This window comes from Curcuma longa, chromosome 11 (assembly GCF_044706935.1).
Source record: "Curcuma longa cultivar G26 ecotype Majalengka, Jawa Barat chromosome 11, ITB_CL_G26_1.1, whole genome shotgun sequence".
NCBI lineage: Eukaryota > Viridiplantae > Streptophyta > Magnoliopsida > Zingiberales > Zingiberaceae > Curcuma > Curcuma longa.
In genome coordinates, this window is record NC_133871.1 from 8,919,152 (window position 1) to 8,942,476 (window position 23,325).

Below are 23,325 nucleotides of genomic sequence, written 5' to 3' on the forward strand. Positions count from 1 at the left end.
TGGTTAAACCGTCCGTTACACCACATGCCGGCATATGTAACACCCGTTTCCATCGAAAGTGGAAACCGCGTCTTTTTTTAATAGGAACCGGCACGTGGCTGTCCCATCCCAGAGGCGTTAAATGCGAGGAATATATTTTTTTAATGATATTTAATGTCATAAAATACTACTGGACGTTTTATTTATTTACTAATATAAAGCAGTTACTAATAAGAATTAACAGACGAAACTCTTTATTAATTAACACCATTAACGTACCTAAACCACTATCTATTTTCCATTAGTCCAAAAAAAATTAGCTCAAAAACTAATTAAATTTGCAAACCAACTTAATCTTTCTATTACGTCTTAATCATCATGCATTTTTGTAATTTTTTCATAATTTAGAAAAGATTGACAAAAATTTATTTATTTATTTTTTCCATCTGTTTTCATCCGAGCAAATCAAATACACTATAAATAAATTATTTGTGGATGAATAATTTGGTGCAAAACGTTATAATCCCTTTTTCCGAGCCCGATGAGACGGAGCCAAACCCAATCCAGACCACGGCGAGGGCGTCGTCGTGGTGTCGCCGCCGAACCCTCGTCGGTTGCCAGTGCAGAGCGGAAGACGATAGTGAAGGAGCGAGAAGAAGGTGAACAATGGATTCTCCGATTCGGCATTTGGAGATTGCTAGGTTTCCCTTTGTAGTTTGTTTTTTTTTTCCCTGCACTCTGTGTGGGGAGTTATCGAATTAGGGTTTCATCCAGGATCGACAGAGATGGAGGCGGCCGGCGAGGAGGAGCAAGACGGGCTCTCGATCCACTCGGCCGGCCAGGAGCCGCCTTCCTCCGTTTCCTCTTTGCCTAAGGTTGGTAGTCTTCCGCTCTTTCTTCTGCCTTTTGTTGTCTCTGTATGCTACTTTTGTTCCTCTTTCCATACTCTATTTTGCCATGTCTCTGTATGCTACTTTTGATGCATTTGTACATACTTGTCCTTCTATGTTTATTTTATGTTAATTTTCTAGTACCATCAGGAGCAATCGCAGGTTGAAGTGGAATTGAGGCTTTTAGAAGCTCTAGAAATCTATCCTCCTTCTCGATTACAGGGTGGGTTTCATGATCCTATGCTTTGTGGTGGTAAAGTTCTAATTTTTCTCTCATTTAGAACGTTGTCTTCTGTGACAATCTTTGTAGCCACTAAATCAATAAAAGCTTAAACGATTTGAACTTATTGCTCTAGTTTGGAAATTACTGTTGTGATTCTGGATTGAAGATAGCAGGCTGAGTAGAAATCATCGCAGCTATTGCTGGTCTCATCAGGAGAACATTACTATTTAAACTACGATGATCCCTCATTCCCTGCTAAAATAATTAAGGGCAAAAGTCAAAAGAGTGTTCCTTTTTACCGAATCGTTAAAGGGGTGTCCTAGGTTGATTTTTTATCAAGGGACGTCCCATCCCTGTAAAATGACACAAATATCCTTTAGTACTGTTATCACCTGTCTAAAATCTTGAACTAATCGGATGCATTATAGCTGCTGCGACTTCGTAGCTCCTACAATATAGGAAAAAAAATTAAGACTAAAATTGTTCGGAGTTTTTGAAAAAGCTTTAAATGATATTTTTTGAGCTTAAAATCTAGCCGTTACGGGTTCTATCCCATAACTAATTGTAGATCTTTGAACAAGTTTCGATTTGATATATTGTGTGTCCCGTAGTTCAATGTTCTTTATCCTTTTATCATTCATATAACATGATGAACATTCAAATATTTATTATCATACATGATACATTATCTAACATTAGCATGAGATCACTTAACATCATATATGACATCCTCGGAAACCCTTATTCAACCAAAACCTATATCTCATACGGTTGAACAAAACTTATTGGTTTCCTCTACCATGTTACATAAACTCATTCCATTTAACATTTACCAATGTCTAGCTACAACTAACCATGGTTAATCTTACTTGAAACCCTAACCCAGCTAAACCCTAATTTCCTAGAGTTAGCCGAGTCCTTATAAGGTTTCTTAGGTTTTTAGCCTAAACCATAAACCTTCATACCTTATCATGATTGGGCCGAAACTCATACATGAACACGCCTAGGTTAAAGTTTAACCACATGACCTTTAAACCATTTTAACCCATTACCTGTAACCCTAGTTAAATTCTTAACATGAATCAAACCCTAAGTTTCATGTTTGGCCGAAACATTAAGGATAAGAAACATGGTTTTAAGCTAATTAATTGTACCCTATCACATGGTAAACCATTACTTAACCCATGTCACCATTTCTTCTAGAGTACCCCATGAAACCCTAATTTCTTACTTGGCCGAACCTCTTGACCATGAAATCCCTAGATTAGGTTCTATCACATGACACCCTAATCCACATAAACAACATCAAATAGGAATTTGCATTCATGGTTAAGTTTAAAACATATTCTAAACCCTAATTCCTCTTATGGCCGAAACTTGATTCACCAAGGTCACCCTTGGTTAGTTCTAGATTCAATCACTTGGGACCCTAAATAATATTAAATATTAGGAGTTCCTCACATGGTAATTGAAATAAAAAACATAACTTTAAGCTTTCTTCATGTTCATGGCCGAACTCCTTTAAAACATAAAATCTTGGGTTTTACAACACATGGACACATACCTAGACCATTATGGAATATCTTCCTATAATATTTTCAACTATGGTTAGATTAGCACATAATTAAAACCATAATTTCACCTATTGGCCGAAACCCTAAAATCATGATCCCTTGGTTATATTTAGCCACATGAATCCTTGAATCCTCACATAACTTTTACAAGCATGGTTAGGTTTTTAAAACATAACTTAAAGCATTTAGTTTACCTTTGGCCGAAACTTAAACCTCTTGAAACACTAAGTTTCTAACCACATAAAAAACCAAATTTATTCCTAAACATAATCATAGATCACATAGACATATAGTTTGTTCCAAAACATGCCTTAAAAACCTTTAAACAAAGCATAGCCAAACTTATAAAAATTTGAGTTTATCATAAGTCTTCATCATCAAAATAAAACAACCACATAAATCCACATCTTAGGGCCATTATATCGCAGGTGAGGGAACTTACCCTTTAGTTCCTAAAGTTCTTAGAGTTTACCCTACAAAAGAGAAAAGAAAAACTCTTTTGTCTTGTTGTCCTTTTGGAACCTTGTTGCTTCCTCCAAAACCTCCCAACCCTTGCCTTAGATCCTTTTCCTTGACCACATGGTGATGAAAACACCATTAGCACCTCTCGGCCAAAAGAGCAGTAAGGAAAAAGAGAAAAGAGAGGAAGAAAGAAAGAAGAAATCAAAAACCTTGAAAGTTCTTTGCCTCCTCTTTTGCTTCCAATGTTTCTCCTTAGATCCCTTCCCTTAGCAACTTGGTGGATGAAGAGAGCTCAAAGGTGCTCGGCCAAAGATGAAAAGAAAGAAGGAGAAAGAAGTTTCGGCAACAAGAATGGGGAAAAGAAACCACAAGGAGGAGAAAAGATATTATGTGTAACTCCCTCTCTTAATTCCCCCTTGAGTAACCTCCCCTTCTCTTAACTCTTTCTTTTTTTTTCATGTAACTTCCCCCCTTGATGAAACCTCCGGCCAAAGAAATAAAATAAGAGGGAAAAAGAAACATTTCGGTGACAAAAAGGTGAGGAGAAAACAAAAATGAGTGAAGGAGAAACCTTTGTCTTAATTCCCCCATCAAGTAACTCCTCTTCTTCCTTTAATTTCTTCTCTCATGTAACTCCATTCCTTCATGAGACCTTCGGCCATAACCAAATAAAAGAAGGAAAAATGAAGAAGAATAAACCTATTTTCGATGGGGACAAGAAGTATAGAAAAGGAGTTTCATTTGCTCCTTGTAACTCCTCCTTTAATCTTAATAACCTCCATTTCCTTTACTTCCAATAACTTCCTCCTCATGAAGCTAATTCCACATCATCACATGAAATTTTGGCCACATTTTCTAGTATTTTCGTTGGAGAAAATGAAAGAGAAACAAGGAGTTTAAATCTTGCATGTGTAACTCCTTGCATTTAATGAAGATGATGTCATCTCGCATTTAAATTCATTTCCCCTTATGCTTCTAACAAGAAACAATCATTAGCTCTTATGGTTAACTCATGCAATTACTAAAGCTTGCTATACATTAGGTCCAAGGTTCAATCCTTGGCACCTCCATATTTTTTTTAGCAAAGCCTCCATGAAATTAACCCCTCAAGAAGCAAATACTTTAGGCCTATTTAATTCTTAAAACCTAAATTAGTATTTTATACTAATTCTTTTTACCATAATTCATCTATCATTTATAAATAAATGTCCAGATATTCTCGAAGGAAAAATTGCGGGTATTACAATCCTCCATACCTTCTAAAAAGTTCGTCCTCGAACTTAGAATAATTCTGGATATCTTCGTTTCATATCTTCTTCACGTTCCCATGTGACTTCCTCAGACTGTTGATTTCGCCACAAAACTTTGACTAACGGTACTTCTTTGTTCCTTAGTCTCTTGACATCTCGATCCAGGATCCGTAAGGGTCTACTTTCATAACTTAGATCCTCCTGGATTTGAACTGCCTGTGGCTCAATCACCTTGTCTGCATTGGAAATACACTTCTTTAACATCGATACATGAAACACATTGTGAATAGCGGCCATTTCCTGAGGTAGCTCGAGTTCATAAGCCACTTTGCCGACTCTATTCAAGATCTTGTATGGTCCCACGTATCGCGGACTCAGTTTTCCTTTCTTCCCGAACCTCATAATTCCCTTCATAGGAGCTACTCGGAGAAAAACAAAATCCCCGACATTAAATTCCAATGGCCTCCGCCGTTGATCGGCATAATTCTTCTGCCGGCTCTGAGCAGTCTCTATCCGTTGGCGGATACTCTGTATGGCTTGGGTGGTGTCATTGATGAAATCCGTTTGGAGTCCCATTTCTTTCTTCTCACCACCTTCATACCAACAGATCGGAGATCTACATCTCCTCCCATACAAAGCTTCATATGGTGTCATTCCAATAGTAGCTTGGTAGCTATTATTATAAGCGAATTCCGCTAAGCACAAATATCGACACCAACTTCCTTTGAAATCCAAGGCACAAGCCCTTAACATATCTTCCAATACTTGGTTCACCCTTTCTGTTTGTCCATCTGTTTGAGGGTGAAAGGCAGTACTGAATTTTAGCTTCGTGCCGAGGGCCTTATGGACACATTCCCAAAATTGTGAAGTAAATCGACCATCCCTATCTGAGATAATGGTCTTGGGAATACCATGCAATCTGATGATCTCCTTAACATATAATTGAGCCAGTTGCTCAATAGAATACGTCATCTTGATTGCTAGAAAATGTGCTGACTTCGTCAGTCTATCAACTATAACTCATATTGCATCATATCCGTTTGTAGTCCTGGGAAGACCTGAAATGAAATCCATAGAGATATCTTCCCATTTCCATTCCGGAATTTGAATTGGTTGCAGAACTCCTCCAGGCCTCTGGTGCTCTGCTTTAACTTGCTGGCAGGATCAACAGATGAATTGGTTTCATCTTACTTGGAAGCGGCAGGATCACTACACACACATCAAGCCTGTATCCTGCCGCTTCCAAGTAAGAATTTCCTGCTTACTTTACGATGCTTGAAATGATAATGTTATGTTTGAATAGAACATATATGATAGAAGCATGATCTTACATGAGCTACTGGTAATTTTTATATGTACAGTATGGCAGAGAGGCTGCTGGCTGAGTTGGAGGCAGTGGAGTATAGCCCAACTCTGGGAGTGCAGGGCGTTATGGGCAAACTAGATCGAGTTTTCTGGAAACTCGAGCAGGAAGGATTTCCTATGATAGACGACCACCGTATTGGGGCACTAATGCGTGCTTTGCCCGAGCGCGCTAGAGCGGTAGCACACCAGATGTGGGGCCAGCGTGACTATCGCCTCACATACGCAGAGTTGTGCAAACAACTGCTGCGTCAGGAGTTTCTGGAAGATCTGGGAGAATCTGAGTCTGATGATCCTAAGGACAGCGAAGAGGATCCAGAGATTCTGGAGTATTTTGAGTCTGAAGGGGAGCCAGAGTTCGAAGAGGACCCTGAGTTCGATGGAGTCTTTGAGGATGATCCCGTGATGATTGAGGATGTTCCGGAGGACGATCCGGGGATGATGGAGATGTTTGAGATGGGTCTAGAGGAGCTGGTGATGATGGAGATGGACCCGGAGGTGGACCTTGATGAGATAGAGGACATCGATCTGGATCCAAGAATCAACCCCAACGACATTATAGATATGGAGTGGGGTTTCGATGAGGATTCCATGGAGCTAGATCTGGATCTGGAAGGAGAAGATTCAGACGAGGATCTAGAGGATACAGTAGTGGACCCCATGAGGAGGATAGTTCTCTGGTGCCTCTTCAGGGTCTACTACTGTATCCTCTAGATCCTCGTCTGAATCTTCTCCTTCCAGATCCAGATCTAGCTCCATGGAATCCTCATCGAAACCCCACTCCATATCTATAATGTCGTTGGGGTTGATTCTTGGATCCAGATCGATGTCCTCTATCTCATCAAGGTCCACCTCCGGGTCCATCTCCATCATCACCAGCTCCTCTAGACCCATCTCAAACATCTCCATCATCCCCGGATCGTCCTCCGGAACATTCTCAATCATCACGGGATCATCCTCAAAGACTCCATCGAACTCAGGGTCCTCTTCGAACTCTGACTCCCCTTCAGACTCAAAATACTCCAGAATCTCTGGATCCTCTTCGCTGTCCTTAGGATCATCAGACTCAGATTCTCCCAGATCTTCCAGAAACTCCTGACGCAGCAGTTGTTTGCACAACTCTGCGTATGTGAGGCGATAGTCATGCTGGCCCCACATCTGGGTGTGCTACCGCTCGGGCAAAGCACGCATCAGTGCCCCAATACGGTGGTCGTCTATCATAGGAAATCCTTCCTGCTCGAGTTTCCAGAAAACTCGATCTAGTTTGCCCATAACGCCCTGCACTCCCAGAGTTGGGCTATACTCTACTGCCTCCAACTCAGCCAGCAGCCTCTCTGCCATACTGTACATATAAAAATTACCAGTAGCTCATGTAAGATCATGCTTCTATCATATATGTTCTATTCAAACATAACATTATCATTTCAAGCATCGTAAAGTAAGCAGGAAATTCTTACTTGGAAGCGGCAGGATACAGGCTTGATGTGTGTGTAGTGATCCTGCCGCTTCCAAGTAAGATGAAACCAATTCATCTGATGATCCTGCCAGCAAGTTAAAGCAGAGCACCAGAGGCATGGAGGAGTTCTGCAACCAATTCAAATTCCAGAATGGAAATGGGAAGATATCTTTATGGATTTCATTTCAGGTCTTCCCAGGACTACAAACGGATATGATGCAATATGAGTTATAGTTGATAGACTGACGAAGTCAGCACATTTTCTAGCAATCAAGATGACGTGTTCTATTGAGCAACTGGCTCAATTATATATTAAGAAGATCATCAGATTGCATGGTATTCCCAAGACCATTATCTCAGATAGGGATGGTCGATTTACTTCACAATTTGGGGAATGTGTCCATAAGGCCCTCGGCACGAAGCTAAAATTCAGTACTGCCTTTCACCCTCAAACAGAAAGGGTGAACCAAGTATTGGAAGATATGTTAAGGGCTTGTGCCTTAGATTTCAAAGGAAGTTGGGGTCGATATTTGTGCTTAGCGGAATTCGCTTATAATAATAGCTACTATTGGAATGACACCATATGAAGCTTTGTATGGGAGGAGATGTAGATCTCCGATCTGTTGGTATGAAGGTGGTGAGAAGAAAGAAATGAAACTCCAAACGGACTTCATCAATGACACCACCCAAGCCATACAGAGTATCCGCCAACGGATAGAGACTGCTCAGAGCCGGCAGAAGAATTATGCCGATCAACTGCAGAGGCCATTGGAATTTAATGTCGGGGATTTTGTTTTTCTCCGAGTAGCTCCTATGAAGGGAATTATGAGGTTCGGGAAGAAAGGAAAACTGAGTCCGCGATACGTGGGACCATACAAGATCTTGAATAGAGTCGGCAAAGTGGCTTATGAACTCGAGCTACCTCAGGAAATGGCCGCTATTCACAATGTGTTTCATGTATCGATGTTAAAGAAGTGTATTTCCAATGCAGACAAGGTGATTGAGCCACAGACAGTTCAAATCCAGGAGGATATAAGTTATGAAAGTAGACCCTTACGGATCCTGGATCGAGATGTCAAGAGACTAAGGAACAAAGAAGTACCGTTAGTCAAAGTTTTGTGGCGAAATCAACAGTCTGAGGAAGTCACATGGGAACGTGAAGAAGATATGAAACGAAGATATCCAGAATTATTCTAAGTTCGAGGACGAACTTTTTAGAAGGTATGGAGGATTGTAATACCCACAATTTTTCCTTCGAGAATATCTGGACATTTATTTATAAATGATAGATGAATTATGGTAAAAAGAATTAGTATAAAATACTAATTTAGGTTTTAAGAATTAAATAGGCCTAAAGTAAAGTATTGCGTCTTGAGGGGTTAATTTCATGGAGGCTTTGCTAAAGAAAATATGGAGGTGCCAAGGATTGAACCTTGGACCTAATGTATAGCAAGTCTTAGGAATTTCATGAGTGAACCATATGTACCAATGAATGTTTCTTGTAAGAAGCATAAGGGGAAATGCATTTAAATGCGAGATGACATCATCTTCATTAAATGCAAGGAGTTACACATGCAAGATTTAAACTCCTTGTTTCTCTTTCATTTTCTCCAACGAAAATACTAGAAAATGTGGCCGAAATTTCATGTGATGATGTGGAATTAGCTTCATGAGGAGGAAGTTATTGGAAGTAAAGGAAATGGAGGTTACTTAAGATTAAAGGAGGAGTTACAAGGAGCAAATGGAACTCCTTTTCTATACTTCTTGTCCCCATCGAAAATAGGTTTATTCTTCTTCATTTTTCCTTCTTTTATTTGGTTATGGCCGAAGGTCTCATGAAGGAATGGAGTTACATGAGAGAAGAAATTAAAGGAAGAAGAGGAGTTACTTGATGGGGGAATTAAGACAAAGGTTTCTCCTTCACTCATTTTTGTTTTCTCCTCACCTTTTTGTCACCGAAATGTTTCTTTTTCCCTCTTATTTTATTTCTTTGGCCGGAGGTTTCATCAAGGGGGGAAGTTACATGAAAAAAAAAAAGAAAGAGTTAAGAGAAGGGGAGGTTACTCAAGGGGGAATTAAGAGAGGGAGTTACACATAATATCTTTTCTCCTCCTTGTGGTTTCTTTTCCCCATTCTTGTTGCCGAAACTTTTTCTCCTTCTTTCTTTTCATCTTTGGCCGAGCACCTTTGAGCTCTCTTCATCCACCAAGTTGCTAAGGGAAGGGATCTAAGGAGAAACATTGGAAGCAAAAGAGGAGGCAAAGAACTTTCAAGGTTTTTGATTTCTTCTTTCTTTCTTCCTCTCTTTTCTCTTTTCTCTTTTGGCCGAGAGGTGCTAATGGTGTTTTCATCACCATGTGGTCAAGGAAAAGGATCTAAGGCAAGGGTTGGGAGGTTTTGGAGGAAGCAACAAGGTTCCAAGAGGACAACAAGACAAAAGAGTTTTTCTTTTCTCTTTTGTAGGGTAAACTCTAAGAACTTTAGGAACTAAAGGGTAAGTTCCCTCACTTGCGATATAATGGCCCTAAGATGTGGATTTATGTGGTTGTTTTATTTTGATGATGAAGACTTATGATAAACTCAAATTTTTATAAGTTTGGCTATGCTTTATTTAAAGGTTTTTAAGGCATGTTTTGGAACAAACTATATGTCTATGTGATCTATGATTATGTTTAGGAATAAATTTGGTTTTTATGTGGTTAAAACTTAGTGTTTCAAGAGGTTTAAGTTTCGGCCAAAGGTAAACTAAATGTTTTAAGTTATGTTTTAAAAACCTAACCATGCTTGTAAAAGTTATGTGAGGATTCAAGGATTCATGTGGCTAAATATAACCAAGGGATCATGATTTTAGGGTTTCGGCCAATAGGTGAAATTATGGTTTTAATTATGTGCTAATCTAACCATAGTTGAAAATATTATAGGAAGATATTCCATAATGGTCTAGGTATGTGTCCATGTGTTGTAAAACCCAAGATTTTATGTTTTAAAGGAGTTCGGCCATGAACATGAAGAAAACTTAAAGTTATGTTTTTGATTTCAATTACCATGTGAGGAACTCCTAATATTTAATATTATTTAGGGCCCCAAGTGATTGAATCTAGAACTAACCAAGGGTGACCTTGGTGAATCAAGTTTCGGCCATAAGAGGAATTAGGGTTTAGAATATGATTTAAACTTAACTATGAATGCAAATTTCTATTTGATGTTGTTTATGTGGATTAGGGTGCCATGTGATAGAACCTAATCTAGGGATTTCATGGTCAAGAGGTTCGGCCAAGTAAGAAATTAGGGTTTCATGGGGTACTCTAGCAAAGAAATGGTGACATGGGTTAAGTAATGGTTTACCATGTGATAGGGTACAATTAATTAGCTTAATACCATGTTTCTTATCCTTAATGTTTCGGCCAAACATGAAACTTAGGGTTTGATTCATGCTAAGAATTTAACTAGGGTTACAGGTAATGGGTTAAGATGGTTTAAAGGTCATGTGGTTAAACTTTAACCTAGGCTTGTTCATGTATGAGTTTCGGCCCAATCATGATAAGGTATGAAGGTTTATGGTTTAGGCTAAAAGCCTAAGAAACCTTATAAGGACTCGGCTAACTCTAGGAAATTAGGGTTTAGCTGGGTTAGGGTTTCAAGTAAGATTAACCATGGTTAGTTGTAGCTAGACATGGGTAAATGTTAAATGGAATGAGTTTATGTAACATGGTAGAGGAAACCAATAAGTTTTGTTCAACCGTATGAGATATAGGTTTTGGTTGAATAAGGGTTTCCGAGGATGTCATATATGATGTTAAGTGATCTCATGCTAATGTTAGATAATGTATCATGTATGATAATAAATATTTGAATGTTCATCATGTTATATGAATGATGAAAGAATAAGGAACATTCAAAATGGAAAAAGGAAAAGAAAACATGTTTTTACTTTAATGCATGCCTTGTACCGGACCTTGAAGTACGTAAGTGAAGGTGGTCCAAGAGATGGGCTCCAATACGCCCCTAGGTTGAAGTACGGGTGAAGACCTAGGTCGAAGGACGGGTGAAGACCTAGTTCCCTAGTGGGTTCAGGATTTGCTTCCCCGGATCTATTAGGGATGCGCGCAAAATGATGAATGAATAGGTATAAGCCGGGGACCCCAAACAACAAATATGATTATGTTTATCTAATATGTTAATGTATTTTGAAAAGGCATTTGTTATCATGTTGAATGCATATGATATGAATGTTAAAGTAAATGAATGTTAACGTGATTACACGATGTTAATGTGCTTCTATGATATATGTTAGAGATGTTATGTCTCTGTGACGTTCGGATTTTGTGAGTAGGAAAGGAACTTACTAAGCCTTGTGCTTATAGATTCTTTCTTATATTGCAGACCCAATTAACAGGCACTGAGCAAGGGAAGCAGCGGGAGAGGCTGAACTGATGTGTGTGGTGGTGACTTGACAGAGTCCTGGCCATGCGAAATTTTATATGTGCATGCTGGTTGTGGTTTTGTTGGAAAACTGTCACGTTTAATTGTTTTCTGATTAAAACTTATCATCTAGACATTTCTTGCAAACTATGCTTATTTATCATATAAGAAATCTCTGCTATGTTATAATGTTTTCCGCTGCAAAGTTTTGAGATTTTCGTATATGGTATTGATATGTATGAATGAAAGATAAACTATAGCGTCCGTCTAGGCCACGTAAGGGTTAAAAGTTACGACCTCTCAAAGTTTAAGTTTTAATATTCATATTGTAGCAACTACGAAACCATAGCTGCTACATCTATGTAATAGCTACAGTTTTGCTGCTGCTACAACTGTGTAGCTGTTACAATTGAACTGTTACGCAGTTGTTGCAGCTACGATTTCATTGTTACTACAACGTGAATATTAAATTCTAAACTTTGATAGGTCCAAACTTTTGCATTGAGTTGAACAACGAGACGCACAATATATCAAATTAAAGCTTGTTCAGAGATCTACAACTGGCTATGGGGTGAAATTCGTAGCAGTCAAGTTTCAAGCGCAAAAAACGTCGTTTAAATCCTTTTTGAAAGCTTCAAACAATTTTAGTCAAAAGGGGTGTCCTTTTGATTGTTGCTCAAATTTTTTTCTATGTTGTAGCAGCTACGGAACCATAACTGCTGCAACTGTATAGCAGCTATGAAATCTTGTAACGGCTACGAAGTCATAGCTGCTACAACACACCCGACCAATTTAGGGTTTAGGCGGTAGATGTAAGTATTGGAGGATAGTTGTGTCATTTTACAAGGGAATGGGACACTCTTTTGATAAAAAATTAGCATAGGGCATATTTTTGATGATTCGGTAAAAAAGGGGCGCCTTTTTGACTTTTTTGCCCAATAATTAACTTGACATGATGCATCTACTTTGAAAGGCAAACTATCTTAAATGTCCGGGTGTTCGTAATCTAAAACTTTTCAACAATCTTAAATAGGTACAGTATAACTGATGATGGTTCAAATTCAGTAATACTCTCACTGGTAGATTTATGATTCTCAAAGTTCGTCCATCTCGATTAATATTGTTCATCCAAATAGTTAATTATTCACTACCAATCTCTTAAGTTCTTGTCATATAATGAATATGTAATTTTGACATATGTGATTATTAATATGAGTTAGTCACTGACTGTAGGCATCCACCGTCATTTTGTTCTTTATGGACTGGTGGAATATCTGCGGAAGAGGTTAGATTAATTTATTATAGTGGTACTAAAGAATTTTGTGCAAGAATTTCAGACTGAGTACAAAATATCTTGAAACATAAACTTTGTTGTTGATTCTTGCAGCTTTGATAGACAATTCACAGCTGAGGAGGTATTGCAGTTGTTGGATCGTTTTTATAATCTAGAAGCAATGGTGAGATGAAGCCCTCATAATCATTTTTCTTTTCATTAGTATTTGTTTTTTAAAAAAAGAGATTGATGCGGGAAGATGAAGAAGTTTATTATTTCTCATCTTCATCATTGGCAGTAGCATGCAATGCAGATGTCAAAAAGGGCAATATTTTGTTGCATTTTTTTGTATTATTATCAACGTCAATCTGTGCATGCTTGCTTAGCATCTATAGCTCCTGTTACATTTGTTGATCCTTTGTTCTCCTATGGAGATTGCATATAATCTGAAACATAGTAGACACCATGCCACGTAAGAATGTTCGAATTATGTTTTCTTTGCTCTCCCTCTATTTCTCACACCTTAAACTCTTATTGCTTCTCAAACTAATTATTTTCTCTTTTGAGCATATTCATACATTTTAACCATGCTCTTTCATAGATTTGCTAATTAGCTATTTGTTGGTTACTGAAGTTAATATGGGTATAAACTAATATTTATACTGTTGAGGTACTAACATTTGGATGTTCTCTACCAGAAACCAGAAGAGGAGGAAGCAGAGATTTTAAACAAAGAGGATGATTTTTCATTACCACAGAGTTTCTTCGACAAGGATGATTGACTTGTTCCATTTTGAAATCTGGTTTGCTCCTGCAATGCCATTGCCAGCTGCTTTTTTTTATATAGTATGGGAAGGATGGTTGCTCCGTGGAATAAGTTATTTTCCTTTTGTTTTTACTGCCACTTCGTGATCAATCCAAGATTTTTAGTAGTAGAAAGGGTTAGATTAAACTGATACTGAAGTTACTCATTTTGACCCTTACCGGTGACAGTTTATTTAGTAGTTTATGACAATTATGGAATGAAATCTTGGTTGGCTGGCCACCCGAATTCCCACTGGAAGATCTGAGCGTTATCTTTGGGGCTGAGTGCAATCCTGACCGTCAAGTTGTTGGTTGTTGCTGAGATTGAGCTTGTAGAAGGGGAGGTCCAGCATCGTTGGCCGGAGCAGTTGGAATTAGAGCAGAGCATGGCGAGGTCAGGGAGCTTGTCAATGCATTGAAGTCGTTGGAGGCCACCATCGGTATATTCCGTTTATTGGGCGACTCTTTGCAGTAGATTTCGCAGTACCTGCCACAGTATACATCAAAATTCAATTTTTAAGATTGCAGTCAACTAAAAATCTGTTTTTTTTTATGATTATAATCTAACCTATAGCCATATCCGGAGCAAATCCGGGTGCTCGACGCTCTTGGGGTCGGGGTTGATGGTTTTCTTGAATCGTTGGCACACCAAATAAGCTCGACATCTCTTCGCGTTGTAGGATAGCTAAGAGATGCCAACTATATTTTTTTAACGTGCATGTAAATAACGTGTGAAATGTGATAAACAAGAATAGTAAAGTATTTTTTTTCTAAAAAAGTAGAATTCATCGTTCCAACAATCATACACGATCAATTTCAGGATTATCTATAAGGAGATAAATTGAGAAGTTGCAATTGATTACGATGGAAAAATATATTATCTCAGCTTCGAGATTCAAACTCTCAATCTTTTTTTACAATTTTATTCTGTCATAACTAATTCAATTATACTTTAAGTGCTCCGAAGCATGAACTAGTAGCAAATTAATTATCAAAATCGAGAAGATGATTTGTATACCTGTCAATAGCTTGATCAAGATGTCACATCCATTTCATAGGGACAAAAAGAACACTCCAACAAAAGATAAAATCTGTCACTCTAACAGCTCCATATAATCAATTTTACGATCATCTATAAATCAAAAAGTTATAATTGACAACTACAGAAAAAACATTATCTTGATTTCATTGAAATTCGATTCTTGTCCACTTCAACAATCTTTTTCTCCTCCACAGTAACCAACTCATTTCAAAAAAAAAAAACACACACACACACATACAATACCAAGGCACCATCACGATGCCAGATTATTGTCTACATGGTTTTTTCCTGAAAGAGCAGTTATTAAAGATGACAGTTGGCATCGAAGCATGAAACCCATGCACAAAACACAAGTAATCTAAGACAACTTTCCAACGAAATAATCAAACAAGGCAAAATTAGGAACTTGGAATATAGATTTTATTCCCTGGCATTCATTATTTAACTTAGGAATGTTTACAGCAAATGTGTGTATACGTAAGGTAAAGCAAAATCTTTTTCAGATGTGCAAAATTTCATAGTGATTCATGATCACTAGCAAGAATGAGAAGGGAGGGGAAAAATCGCAAACCGAGAATGTGAACAATAACAATAAAAAAAAAAAGAGACGGCAGAATCAATATCGAAGCAAGTAGGTGCGGCGTCTGAACCAGTTGTAATCTGGGAGGCCTTGGATGGGCCCCATGGCTGCAATTGCGACGTCCTGCAATGTCCAGGTAGAAAGTTTCAGCAGAAGAATATATATATTTAAGCCGGATTAATTGAAAGTGAAAAAAAAAATCGAGCAATTTAACCAAATTAATCATTCCAGTTCAAACAGAGCAATATTAAGTAATTATTTTTTTCATAAACCTTTTTACGGGCATATTAAATTCACAGGAGTAGCTAATTTACTCTTAATCAATTATTTGTGGAATAACTGACCATTATGTTTAGGATATTCAAAATATAAATTCCGACAGTAATTATGCTCCCTCAGCCTAAGTAATAATTTTTTAAAGACTCGTTGGGTTTTAGCACCTGGACCAAACACATCATGGAAACATCACACAGCTCATAGACTTACTGGTTGATACGATGAGTTAGCAAGAGGATTCTAGAGACAAACTGATTTGTCTCTTACTAATTTAAGATCTTCTCATTTATGTATTTATCATAGAGCAAGTATTAGTGGGTATTAGTGGATGAGAAAATTATCACTTAACCTGATCAAAAATAAAGCGGTTCGCCACGCGTTTAATGGTGCTTGCATCAACAGCATCTATCCTTGCAAAAAGCTCAGCAACTGGAATTCTTCGACCATATGTGAGCAACTGTCACGATGGAAAATAAGAGAGAAGTAGAAATTATGAAATTAATATGATTGAATCTACCTGCTGTTGGAAAAGTGACTGAAAATGAGCAAATTCCTCTAATAAAAAAATCCCTTACCTGTCGGCCGATGTCCTCAGCAACAGAGCTGGTACCATCGATGTGAAGTTGAAGAGAAGATTTTAGCTGCATAAATCACATATTAGTTGTTTCTTTCTTATATTATCTGCTTAAGATATATCAAATTGGAAGAATCTGTATTTCTTGATACCTACTCGTGCAATTAGGAATCAACTAAAATCAGAAATGGCAATCACAAAATTTAGCAAATTACTAGAAGTAAATGGTTATGCGGCAAGGTAACAACCAACTAGAGGCCTTGCAAGAAGTTATTAAGGTCCTGTGTTTAAATCAGAAACCCAAATTTACCATTCGAGCGAATTTTTTTCTTGTTAGACTTAAAAATAAATAGATAAAGATGATTTCAAAATATCCCCTGACATTTACTAGCTTTTTCAAAATACACCACAAGGTTTGATTAATATTAAAATGCCCCTAAGATTTTTATTGTGTTGCCAAAATGCCTCCGAATTAAGGGTAATATAATCCCCCAAGGCATAGCTGAGTTGGTAACGACGCAGCAGAGTTGCAGAAGAGGACAAGAGTTCGAATTCTGGCGAAGCCAGACAATACCCTCCTGCGTCGTGACCAATTACAGTTTCTCGATTTACCTCCTCACACATGGTCGTGAGGCCGACCGTGTGGGGCCGCTAAGGTGGCGGATTCCACCTTTTGCAAAAACTTTCCAGCATCCAAATACCTTTAAGGTGTGGATGATAATAATAGAGGATTCCTATCATATCATAAGTTCACATTCTAAAAAATTTGCATTTCTCCAAATCCAAAAAAATTAATAGGATTCTATGATTATTCCTAGAGGTGAATACTTTTATGTATACTTCTTCAGGTTTATCTGAGTGTAAATAATAGTTACACCGAGAAACTGAGTGTAAATAATAATAACCATATACATATGGAATGACAACAAAGGAATCCTAACCCTTGGGTTTTATTTGAAATATTTCTGTTTCTTGGCAATCAAAATCCAAGATCTACAAACTAGCTCATGTTTTACTAACCAATCACAAACGATTTTGTTGCAGCCTGTTGCTTTCTCCCACATTTGTATTTTGTCATGTTTTAGTTCTTTACAAGTACACATAATATTAATCTTTCTAGTGACATATTGGGCACTGTTTCTTCGATTACAGCAATAATGTCACCAAGGTGAGCATATCTATGATTACCATCTCCTGTAATTCAAATAGACACCAATTCTCAAGCTCCGCGCTACATTCAAAAATGTTTGAAGTTGAATCATATCATTTTATTGAAATGTTAGTTCAACGGAAAGGATGAAGAAAAAAATATTGCCTAGAAATACAGAAACTTCAGGTAGTGTTTCATCCTCAATAGACCATTTAGTTCTACATCCCCATCCTAACAAATTTTCATATAAGCATTTTGGATGCAGCTAGTGAAATAAATGCTATGGCTATAGTTTCTGATACTCCACCCATTTTCTTAAAATATTTGAGTAGGTTTAACAACAAATATCCAATATTCAAAAATCCTTTCTTGAGCCCATGTGTTTTTGTAGGTCCTACCATAAGAGGCCTGTCCAGAAATATGTGTGCCTATATTTTTCCACCACAACATGCATACCATGTCATTGCTCTTCACCCTGCTTCTATTTGACTGGTTGCGATCCAAGTGGGTTTGACTGCTTTAAAAGTGTATTTGCCAAAACAAATATGATTGCCACAACATGAAATTCCTTCATTCTTCCTCTATGTTGTTTACAAAATTTGATTCTTTTGGGGTTATAGTTGATGGTAATTTCTTAATTCCATCTCTACTGCAAGACTGGGCACAAAAGAAAATGCATCAATATTCAATTTATTATATAAGAAAATGCATACACATAATGTCCATAATGCTTATCGATAATGATCATTAATTTGACCCTTCTCAAATGCCAAAATATTGTAATGTAATCACAAGTATCGTGGGCAAATATTGAGTCCTTTTTTTTGCTCCAGATAAGGAAAATTTTCACCAGAAGCTAAATAAACATGTCAAAACAACAAATGTCGTTTTAGTATAGATTATTTCAGTATTGCAATATATCTATCACAGTCTAGTAAACTTTTTAGGGAGTTTCATTATTGAGAGGCTAATTCTCCCCTTAACAACAAGATCACATCTATCCCCCTGATAGCATGCTTTATAAAACAATTATCTCTTGTTTCGAATGATCAGAATGAACACAGCAGATGTGGATGATCTACCTGATTGTGAGCACGAGTAACATCAGCTTCTGAAACCCTATAGGAGAGCTTGCTAATCTCATACATAATTGCATAGGCCAAATCGTCCAAACAATCGGGCTGCTCAAAAATGTAAAACCCAGTTAGCTACAAAGTCAGCTCTGACAAGTACAGAAAGGATAGTCGAGTGTTACAGTAATCACCATTTTTATTTCCTTGTATTTAAGCGATCACCATTTAGCCACAGATTTTTTATAAAATTTAAAAGTATAATGCATGTAAATTGAAAATTTTCAGAAAGAGTTCAACAGGCAAGACAACCAAAACCTATGACATTAAATTATATATACAATGCCATGGAATATGAACAGAACTTAAAAGTCCATATTTTTCCTGAATGAGGGATGTACATCAAATCATAGGTACAAAATATTTACACCATCAGAATTTATGTGGAAATTATTAGGCTTGGATAAAAATTAATTACCCTCATTCCTGTATATTGTCAGGTAAACTTGCAGCGTTTCTTTGTGATGATTATTTATGATACAGTATGAAAACTAACTTTTCACAGAATGAAAACACTAGCCAATATGTTACATTAAAAATGACAATTCTGTAATATCAAGGAGGCAGCAACAGAGCAAATTGTTGCAGGTTCCCCACTGCATGGTCTGACTTTAAGTGTGAATATCAACATAGGACTTTAACTCAACTATCATACGCCTCAATGTCACATAAGCACCTACAGATGCTTGAGTGTCTGACTAACTAGATAACAGAATAGAAGTTCCAGAAGGTGACTGCATTAGAGCAACCATTTTCTGAAGAGTCCAAGGGCTACTCATCCGCTTAGTTCTAACTATATATCAGACTCAATTAATCCAAGAGCAAACATGCTAACTAACTGATTCCAGGTCTCATCAAAGTTCCCTAAACCTTGGTCAATAGTGGGATTCAATCACCTATATTCCCATATGAATCACAATAAACCCAAGACAATTTTATTAAATTAGTAGATTTCTTATACATTCACCCAATTGGATAACTTGGTGTGTCAAGAACCTACTATTAGTACAGAATATTTCCAGATGCCAAAAACATGTTATAGGTTAGATACACAATCAAATTCAAGATACTGAGTTGCTGCCGGCACACACTCCAGAACAACTACGTTTTCAATATTTATAAACTTTTAGCCACAGGATCAATTAGCATTTAAAGGATCAACAAACAATCAATAAGATTGCCCAAAATTCGCAGATCCTGACTGATTCCAACAGTCATTGAATTTCTGACTGGTTATCCCCATGCTTATTCTAACTTATGAACAACAATGGGCCATCCATATTTCAACTTAACAATTTCAAATATATTATTGCTAGGATAACAAGTGAAGAAACAAAGTAGATGCCTGTGCAGCAACTACAGGAGAAAATACTGCCTCACGAGGTTCCAATTTATCCTTGTTTGAGGAAGATAGTGAATTCAAAGATGTGCACAAACAGTCAATAATAAAGATTCAATGCAATGGACTTTTAGGCATCATCACTAATAGGTCCCCAAGAACTTCCCAAATTAACAATTGCATAAGCACTTTATTTTCCATACTATACAAATACAAATGTGTATATGGCTTAACAGTTCATCAGTAGGTATAAAGTGTAACTTGCCACGCATATTTATTGTCTGTGTAACTCTCTTAAGCTACCACCATCGTTTCCACCAGATCTTTGGCCTTGTGTAATATTTTATCTTTTTTCTGAATTTATTTATACAAAACAAACATCTACAAATAACAAGACAGTCACTTGCCCAATCTTTATAAACTCTAATGTCCATCTATCAAAACCTTGCTTTGACAATATAAAACAACACAAAAAATTAAATTTCATCAAACTTCTGTTAATATTTAGTGTTTATAACATTTTGAAAATTGAAATAAAAAGTCATTCATAGAGGAAAAAAAAAGTCTCTAAATCAGAACTGGTGCTACTTCAAATGCTTCAGTGAAAAAACACTTGACAAGCTAGTCAACATAGCTAACGATATGTAAAATTATGAAATTTAATTTTTTGAGTCATCAATAGCAATGAGACATGTAAAAAAAAGTAGCTCATAAGCTAAAATGGTGAATCATGGTTGATGATGCAACAAAAAAATATATCATTATAAATTAATATTTGATGGTAGATGACATAATTATAAACCTTAGCAACAGCATAAACGCCAAAGAGACCAGTGTCTTTGTAGTTTGTATTAAAAGCCATCATGTTTTCAGCAATATCATTGATAGCAATCCTTTGGGCCAACTCTGACCTGCATAAAATTGCAGTAAGCAATCAGCACAAGCTAAAAGCATAGAACTCAAATAGAATAGCATTGAACCAAAGGTTAGAAACACACCCCATGTGCTTTCCACCATGAGCATTCTTATCCCAGGAACCTAACATAGATTGCATAACCATTAAAGCAATGGAGTCTGGATCTGTCCAAGATGCCCCACTAAATGCAACCGCAAATTTTGCAAGTGGAATATCATCATCTATTATCCTAACCTGGAAGTGAGATAATTGAATAATTAAGAAGGAATTCAATTAATGACTAATGACTATAAGAGGGTAATATCTTAAATTAAACTTTCCCACCTCAGAGCCAGTGAAGATAGCTGGTTCCTCCTCAATCAACTGGGTCGCTGTGGTAGGATTATTTGACAGTTTCATGAACAACTTCTTGACCTGCTCAACTATATCTTCGTGCTTAATAGCACCGGCAGCTGAAATAACCTACGTATAGAAAGAAACATCTGCTGCTCATTAAATGTAAATTCAGCCAACAACACATGGATTTGACCAATACAATGATGGCCTAATGAAAAACAAACCATTCTGGGGCCAGCGTAATGAGATGAGATGTAGTTCTTAAGGTGCTCTTTAGTAATTGTCTTAATGTTTTTGACAGGTCCAAGGATTGTTCTTCCCAGTGAAGTGTATTGGAAGGCAGTTGCATGCAAATGGTCAAAAATAACTTCTTCAGTTTGTCCCTCCACCTGGATGAAAATAACAGAGAATTAATTATTATAGGAGCAACATTCAATAATATTCAAAGGTTTCATTGATGATATCTATGAAATTTTTTTATAAAAAAAAGACTTGAAGAGAGACATTAAAATGTAACAATAAGAGAACTTCAGCTACCATTTGGCAGTTGTAAATTCTGGTAAAAAGAGAATTTAGAACAACATTTTTCTTACAGAAAGGAACAAAGAAAACTCAAAGAATTACTTATAGAACATTTATGATAATAATATGATTTGCAACAGTTATGAAAACATTACAAGCATAAAGAGATGATCAAAATACACACACACATGCTATTATTGAGGACACCGACAGAAAGACTCGCTCAGTTATAGATACATAATTCACACTAGTTGCAAAGTTACATATGGGAAATTGGAAATAACTTATTTCAGTTAAAAATTAAAAACACATAAATTCCAACTGACAACATGACATTAAGTTCTGTCCATTCTTCTCAAAATTTCCTAATAGTCCTAGACATGCTGTGCTTGATACTGCTTAGCTGTCTAACTGCCACAGTTTTAGTAGGTCAACTTATAAAAGTGGTTTATCTTAAGAAGTCATTCACTTTTTAAAATGATAACCCCTGAAGCCCCTCATGTTTATCTTTTTTCCTTTCTCTAGCCACTTTGCATGTGTGGTTGCCAATGGAAACTGGATCAGCAACTACTAAAACAACAATGCTAATTTTAGAAACAACGTGATAATCAAATAAAAAGATAGCAATAGTAAAGAAAAACAAGAATATAGAATTTGAAAAGGTTATGTAATTTAATCAGGTTCAAGGATGAAACAAATTATCAACTCAGACCAACAACATTTGATCATTTTTTCTTCTATCATCCTAACAGAAATTGACCAAATTAGTTATGAAGTAATAGGTAACAAACTAGAAAAGTTATTTCACCATAATTTAGATTTTCTAATATAAGTAACAAAGAAGCATAAATAACTTTGGCGTCGATACTATGCAAAAGTGTTTTTTTTACCACAGGGCAGGTAAAAGATGCTAGGTTTTGACTATACCTCTTCCATCTCTCTGAGAATAACATTCCGCTCCCTCTCAATTTGTTTCTCATGAAAGCGTGAATTCTGCAGTATGTCCGCAAGGATTTCAAGCGCCTTGGGCACATCCGTATCCAACACCTTCGCATAATAAGTTGTCTGCTCCCTTGTAGTGTAAGCATTCAGATGCCCGCCCATGTTCTCAATCTCCTCCTCCAGCTGCCGCACCGTCCGAGACTCGGTGCCCTTGAATATCATATGTTCCAGGAAATGAGCGGTTCCGTTCGTATCCTCCGTCTCAAATCTGCTTCCAGCGTCGATCCACACCCCGACGGTGGCGGTACGGGCGGCGAGTGTGGACTCCGTGGCGACACGGAGCCCATTGGGGAGTGTGGTGACGCGGGTCTCCGGGACAGCGAGGATGGATGTGTGATCAGCGAGAGCGGGGTGCGGGGAGGCGTAACGGAGGAAGCGGGGGTCGGGATCGTCGACGCGCTGGATCTTGGATCTAACGGCTTGTGCGAGGCGGTCGTAGGGCATCGCGGGGGGTCTAGCCGGCGAGGAGGAGAGCTCGGCAGCATCGTGGGAAGCGAGAGCTTCAGCAGTGGATGCAGATCGGCGGAATACGAGGAGAGGACGGCGAGAGTGCGCGAGCTTCCGGGTCGCCATTGCTATGCCCTACGGTTCGCCATTGCTAGGCCCTAGGGTTGTACCGTTTAAAGAGGACGGCGAGAGTGGGCCGAACCGTTTAAAGAAATAGATCGGCTCATTTGAATTGTACTAAATTGTGATCCGCGGGCGGACCGAGGACAACCCAACCGGAACCCTCTGGGTAGGTGAGCCCGGCCTAGCACACAGA

The 23,325-nt window shown here is 37.7% G+C and overlaps 2 protein-coding genes across 10 annotated transcripts; one reads left to right on the plus strand and one right to left on the minus strand.

The window, feature by feature from the left end:
- The first annotated feature begins 497 nt into the window (after window positions 1–497).
- LOC141840507 (uncharacterized) lies at window positions 498–13,936 on the plus strand. 9 transcript variants are annotated; one of them, XM_074728509.1, is made up of 6 exons: window positions 498–680; window positions 754–854; window positions 1,011–1,122; window positions 12,852–12,903; window positions 13,006–13,075; window positions 13,590–13,936. In XM_074728509.1, the coding sequence occupies exons 1-6, from the start codon at window positions 521–523 to the stop codon at window positions 13,671–13,673; spliced, it is 579 nt and encodes a 192-aa protein (XP_074584610.1). In that variant the 5' UTR covers window positions 498–520; the 3' UTR covers window positions 13,674–13,936. The 9 variants fall into 9 exon arrangements, with proteins under 9 accessions (XP_074584610.1, XP_074584611.1, XP_074584614.1 ...); XM_074728510.1 differs by having other exon boundaries at window positions 1,020–1,122; XM_074728513.1 differs by having other exon boundaries at window positions 1,020–1,092.
- Window positions 13,937–15,135: 1,199 nt separating this feature from the next.
- LOC141838209 (putative mitochondrial-processing peptidase subunit beta, mitochondrial) lies at window positions 15,136–23,135 on the minus strand. The gene is made up of 9 exons (XM_074725621.1): window positions 22,488–23,135; window positions 21,263–21,427; window positions 21,027–21,164; window positions 20,785–20,936; window positions 20,589–20,697; window positions 18,400–18,498; window positions 16,169–16,234; window positions 15,943–16,050; window positions 15,136–15,440 (listed from the first exon to the last, which is right to left on the minus strand). The coding sequence occupies exons 1-9, from the start codon at window positions 23,133–23,135 to the stop codon at window positions 15,354–15,356; spliced, it is 1,572 nt and encodes a 523-aa protein (XP_074581722.1). The 3' UTR covers window positions 15,136–15,353.
- Between the last annotated feature and the right edge of the window lie 190 nt (window positions 23,136–23,325).

Bases quoted from the DNA above. Each gene is read 5' to 3' on its own strand.
- LOC141840507 (XM_074728509.1), top strand. From the start codon at position 521: ATGAGACGGAGCCAAACCCAATCCAGACCACGGCGAGGGCGTCGTCGT. The intron at 681-753 runs GTTTCCCTTTGT...GGTTTCATCCAG, and splicing joins CGGCATTTGGAGATTGCTAG to GATCGACAGAGATGGAGGCG. The intron at 1,123-12,851 runs GTAAAGTTCTAA...CACTGACTGTAG, and splicing joins TGATCCTATGCTTTGTGGTG to GCATCCACCGTCATTTTGTT.
- LOC141838209 (XM_074725621.1), bottom strand. From the start codon at position 23,135: ATGGCGACCCGGAAGCTCGCGCACTCTCGCCGTCCTCTCCTCGTATTC. The intron at 20,937-21,026 runs GTGGGAAAGTTT...TCTCACTTCCAG, and splicing joins CTATCTTCACTGGCTCTGAG to GTTAGGATAATAGATGATGA. The intron at 18,499-20,588 runs GTTTATAATTAT...ATTTTTGAGCAG, and splicing joins GCGTTTATGCTGTTGCTAAG to CCCGATTGTTTGGACGATTT.